This window comes from Pseudonaja textilis, chromosome 1, assembly GCF_049901715.1.
Source record: "Pseudonaja textilis isolate UNSWEBS1 chromosome 1, rPseTex1.2, whole genome shotgun sequence".
NCBI lineage: Eukaryota > Metazoa > Chordata > Lepidosauria > Squamata > Elapidae > Pseudonaja > Pseudonaja textilis.
The window spans coordinates 115,891,030-115,897,029 of NC_141990.1; the positions used below are offsets into that span (position 1 = coordinate 115,891,030).

Below are 6,000 nucleotides of genomic sequence, written 5' to 3' on the forward strand. Positions count from 1 at the left end.
CTCAACTTTAGGGACTTGCTTGAATTTGTTCAGCATGATAATTTCTTCCTTCACTGAGGCAAGAAGCAATTATATCACTTCTTTGTTGGATGATGCAAATCATTCTTACCACTTGATATTTATTTTCATTTTTTGAATGTGTTATTTAGAAAATGTTTTTCTTCCTAAATGAGTTGATGCATCCAGTGACCAGATTGTCATAACTGGCTGGCCCATATTTTGCTTAACTTTGGTTTACCGATTGCGACACTTCTTGACTGTATTGTGATTTGGTCAATAATAAGATTATTAGGGAGAATATGTTTTAGTGTGGTGTATGAATGTAACCATTTTATTTGTAGCAGCCAATTTTTATTGTTGCAGGACCATATAAAAAAAATTGGAGCTATATCCTAGTCATTAAAAATGAAGAGAAATGAAATGTAACCTATGTGAAGAGAAATGACAAAATAATTTAGCAATTCACTAATAAACACCTGTATACCATCTTTAGGGTTCAAATGAATAATATATTTAATATATCTGGGATGTATAACACAACCATAAAACACTGAGTGCATTGCCAACAGGGAACGGAATACATGGAATAGAATTATTTCATAGCTTTTTTTTCTCTTCAAATTATTTGCCTTGCAAAAATCTTTAGGGTTTTATTAAAATGCTTTTTAGATATTATTCCTCTTTCGTCATTTGAAAATTCTGTGTTGTATCTCATTTGCCATATTATAGCTCAAAAAGAACAGATGGCTTTCTTGTATATACAATATAACTATTAATTAAATTTACATCTTGTCTTTCCTCTATGGGCACAAGGTGGTATGTACGACATTCTCTTCTCCATTTTTTTTTCCTGTAACAACCTTGTAGCAAGAATCAAGTCTGGAAGAGAACAGCAAAGGGCCAGTCGGGATTCACTGGTAGTTTTGTATAAGCTAGAGAGGTTTTGACTAATGTATTAGTGTCTATTACAACCATACTTACTTCCAGAGTGCCCTGGAATATAGTAATGCCTTAATTAATGCCTTAATCACTGCTTGGCTAGACTACTGCTGATACAAAACCCAGTGGCTGGATATTAGCCCACTAGGTAGACCAGCCCAGAAATAACAACTTCAAAGGAAGGCTAGAACTTTATTTTACTCAGATAGGGTATAACAACAGAATCTTACATGGGTGATTTTATTTTATTCTTCCTTATACTTCAGTGAATCAGGGAGGATCCTGCCTGAGTAGCTTCCAAATACTATCTTACTTCCCAGTTCCTATGTTTAAAGTGTGAATTTGGGGACCTATAGCCCATGCATCCATGGAATGATTCAAAATCTGCAAGATGGGAACCTGAAGCCCCCATCCCTTTTTAAATGCATGTGATGTTAACACACTGCAAAGGTGCAGGGCTTCTGTAACAGCAGTGTACCCCTCTTGCATAATTTGTATCTGGATACTATTGATTCTTCAACTACCTCATTGCATATGGACCAAAAGTGACAGTAGAGTGAAGATAAAGAATTAATGACTTACTATATCCCTTCTTTGTCTATCACTCTACCTGTTGTTTGTTTAGGAAATTGCTAATCTCAGTTCATTTCCTTCTGTCTTTGCTCCCAGGTGTAAAGCTGCATAGAGTACTTGCTCTCTCGCTTCTCTGCAGGGTGTAGGTAGCTACATGCAAAGAGTGCCTACTTCTATACAGGTTAATGGTTGCTTGTTCAGATATCATTCAAGGTTACAATAGCATTGAATGAGTGGTTCTTACGACCTGTTCTCAAAATTACAGCACCAGAAAAGTCAATGAGGAACACAGTAAGAAAAGTTGTGAGTTACTAATAAGTCTCCCACTTCCTTCAGCAGTCACACACACACCTGCCCTGTCACATTTACAGTGGTGGGATTCCAAAAAGTTTTACCACCGATTCGGTGGGCGTGGCTTGATGGGCGTGCTTTGGGCGCGTGCACACACTTTGCATGCACACATGTGCCAAACACGCACTTTGCGCAGGCACAGAGGTGTTCCAACTCACCTCCTGCAAGCCTGCACTCGGCAGGTCGCTTCAGCAGATGCCACACGGCACTCTGTTGTGCCATGCAAAGCAGCTGTGCTTCAAAAGCAGAGGATAAAGGTGAGTATGGGACCCTGGGCGGGCAGGTGGGCCCAACAGCAGAGCGGCAGAGAGAACCAGTTCAGTCTCCGCTGCTCATCGCCGCTACCAGCTCGGCAGAACCGGGCTGAACCGGTAGAATACCAGCATTGCACCAGCCCCTTATGCAACCTCCTACACAGTTAGGAATGTAAGTCACCTAACAGCTATTTGGGTTGGAAATATATAAACCAGGATAGGCATTTTAATACTGCCTCTTTAAGGGAATGCTAAAAGTGTAATTGGGTGTGGTTTCTAAAATGGCCATAAGATGGAGCCAGAAACCTGGGTTGTTTAGTCTTAGTCTCAGAAGTCTTTGTGAAGTGAGTAAGTCTCTGTTTCCTTCTGTTGGAGAGTATTGCCGTTCCTCCTAATTGACTGATATTTTTGGATTTGATGTAAGTCTGTTACTGAACTGTTTATGATACTGGACTTTGTTACTGGATTATCCCTGGACTGAAAATTGACTGCCTTACCTGTGAATGACTTTGGACTGTGTTTGAACTTTGCTTAAACGTTTCTGGAAGTAAAAACCTACATTTACTGTACAGTGTATCTGTTTGCTGTGTGTGTATTATTCAACACTTCTCTCACTACGTCTCCCTGTATGCACTCATTCTCCTAACGGGGAATTACTTCAACATAAACTCTACATCAGCCACCCCAATGATAGTACACTTGCATCACACAAACAACTCATGTATCTTTACATGCCCTCTCCCACCAGGCAGCAGTCACTTACTGCTGACTAGCCTACTTGCAAGCTGACTGGGACATGCAACTTCCTGTTGGTTTCCCTACTGACTTTGCTTATTGGAAGTCAGCAAGAAATGGTACCGAAGTTGTCATTTGACCTGTGAACCTGAACGACAGCAACAGGAACTTCGGAATTGTCATCGCTAAGTGATGTTATATATTGCACTTTATAACTGTATTTCATAGTCACAGAAATTCCAGTCCCAATTTCCATTGTTAATCGAGGACAACCTGTAATATTGTTAACCACCTGTGTTTTTCTTATACTAAACTCCTTTTCATTATAAAACCTGCTTCACTAATCATTGGTCAGATTTTTATTCGTGGGATCAATTTCTCAAAAGGCACACAGTACAACTTTAACAAGGGAGAGCCAACAGAAAAATGAAGTTTCCAAGGTATGTTAGAAACAAATTGGTAAACAATTTTATATCCCAATTGGATAGACTATTTTTTTTTCCAATTTGATCTGTTCCCAGGAATTTCCTTTATATATGGAAATTCCCATATGTTGTAAATCTACCATTCTTTGCTATGGTTTTGGAAAAGAAGTTGCTATTAATACTATTTTCAAAATGTGTTTGAATGACTGACTGATTTGAAAATAGCTCACAGAGCTGCTATTCATTTGTTGCCAAGAGTTCATAAATCTTGCCTCTAAAGTTGTGTTCTTGTTGTAAAAACATTACATTTCTTCTTCTATTGAGGAAATGCAATACAACCCCCCACTTAACTTGTGAAAAACAATGTGTTGATACAAGAGACACAGATTATAAGCAAAAGATTTTGCTGCCAATGCTTTTGAAAGTTAGCACTCTTCCTTTGTGTAAATTAATCAGTAGAACAACTTTATCTTTAATAACTCATAAGTGTTCCTCCATTTAATTCTTTGAAAGTATCAACTGCATACTAATCAAGCCATATTTCTTTTAAAATAAGTATTATTGGAAAAGATAATATCTGATCTGCTCTCACTGAAATGCATGGGGGGGAGAGGGAGGAAAGGAGGTAGGGGAATTAAGTGGCTTTATAAAGCCACTTCTAACATTAGCTGTTTATTATATGTGGATAGTAGCAACAACAGAGAAAAACTGTGTTCTTACATCTCTACTTAACTACACATGCACATTTATTCTTGACTTGTTTTAAGAATAAACTGTTGGGCAGGGGGAATTTTCATTAGGATAAAAATTGCCCTGGCCTCATGGGAGTGATGATGACCCTATATAAATTATTTTGAAAGGGGACTTATTGAACGATCATGAAAAAGCATAGTTTGACTTTATTTCAGATGTTTTGTGGTATTAGGTTCAAAGAATCTTAGGCAGATGTTATATTAATAGCAATGATTCCCTATGCAACAAAGTCAAGGAAGGAGGTGAAAATAATGTATAGTTTTCTCTTCCTTTGGAATTCAAGCCCTAATATATATAATCTGCTAGTAGCTCATCAAATAATTATACTTGTAATCCCATATAGATTACACCCACATACTTTAGAGCATTTGTGAACATTTTGAACTCAAATTGCTATGCAGTTATTTCAATAAGACCCCATCCAAATGCCAACTTTGTCTGCCATCCTAAGCATGACTAAAACACTTGCATTACAATGAGAATTGAATAAACATATTTAGGACTGTACTGTAAACATAGAAGTTAATTTGAGTCACCTTGGACAGAAAGATAGGTGACATGTAAGTTTAATAAATAAATTAAATGAATAAATCTCATTGCATTCCAGTCCAAGGCAACCATCTCACCTCTTTGAAAGACTTCTTCTCCTTGTAATATGGATCGATTTGCCAAGAGTACTTGCGCTTGTATTCTGATGCTTGAAGGGCTTTCCTTCAAGAGACAAACTCCAATAGTTAGATTTGCTCCAGGTCGGATTATTTTAGGAACTGCCAACAGGTATGTGGGTCTAGAAATCACAAAAAGAAATAAAGTCTTCATACTTATTGACAATTGTTATTAAAATGCATAATATTATAAGCTATTGCTACCTATATGAACTAGAACAACCTTGAGGGAATTAAGGCAACTCATCAAAAACGTGTCTTGCTCTTATCTCTCATACCATTTCAAATTTTTAGGAGTTTGGGGGGACAAAATAAAAGCAGAGGATGATCGTACTATATATAGAAAAAAAACCTGTATCCTTATATAGTTCTTGATAAGGATATGATTAAAACTTAAGCAACAGAGACCTGAATCTCTGAGATATACTGAGATACAGATATAGAAACATAAGGAAGGAGGTTTTCCTCAATGATTAAAAGAAAAATAATGTTTCCCTTAACAATCTTTCCACAGGCTTCTGGCCCCACATACATTCATGCCTGAATCATCTGCATCCAGAAAATTAAGCAGTTGTTTGGGCAACTTTAACTCAGCGCCTAATACCCTGCATTTTGCTCCAGATTAGCAAAATGCAAATTTAGGCCTCCCGTGAAGAACATAATTCCCCCCAAACATGCTCTGCCCCAATTTTCTCCCCTCCTTCCATAATTCCCTTTCTCAGTCCCTTCTCGTCCACTAACCCCCATCCCCCCCTTTTTCCCCTACCGAGCATTAACAAGCGATGAAGCTATCACGAAGCCCCACATGAACGGGAAGATGGGGAACAGCCAAGAGCTCCTCCGGGGAGCGAGAACAACTTCCATTAAGAGCCGCATCTTTCTTCTGGGGCACCGGGCAGCCGAACTGGAGACAACGGTGGTCCCCCTCCACTCGCAGCGCCCCCCCCGCCTTTTCGAGCTAAACCGCGCTAATTCGGAAAGTGAAAGCAGCTCCTTGTGTCGAGATTGGAGTAGCGCCGGCTCTCCGCCGCCGCCCTTCTTATTCCACCAACTCGGAGGCTCCTGCCTAAATGAGGACAGGCCTTCGTGCTCACGAGCCTTTCCCACCCTCCCACTGGAAAGGCCGGCAAGAAGGAGCTGGAGAGAAGGTAGGGCCGGCGAGGGTTTTTCCGTGGTGCCTTTCTGGTCCACGATGCGTGTTCTCTCGCTGCGTAGATCTGTCAGCTGAAAGAAATTGAAGTTTTTAAGCGGTCCAGCGCAAGGCCAGCAAATTAGGGGGGAAACAAACTGGATTGCTAGAAGAAA

The 6,000-nt window shown here is 39.5% G+C and overlaps 1 protein-coding gene across 1 annotated transcript in view; it reads right to left on the bottom strand.

Moving 5' to 3' along the window:
* The window catches only part of CD109 (CD109 molecule), a 70,044-nt gene extending 64,044 nt beyond the window's left edge, over positions 1–6,000 (bottom strand). Inside the window, exons 1-2 of the mRNA XM_026695141.2 lie at positions 5,462–6,000; positions 4,657–4,817 (exon numbers count right to left, since the gene is read on the bottom strand). Of these exons, the coding sequence (XP_026550926.2) occupies positions 4,657–4,817; positions 5,462–5,571 (271 nt within the window). The 5' untranslated portion in view covers positions 5,572–6,000. The remainder of the gene's footprint in view (positions 1–4,656; positions 4,818–5,461) is intronic.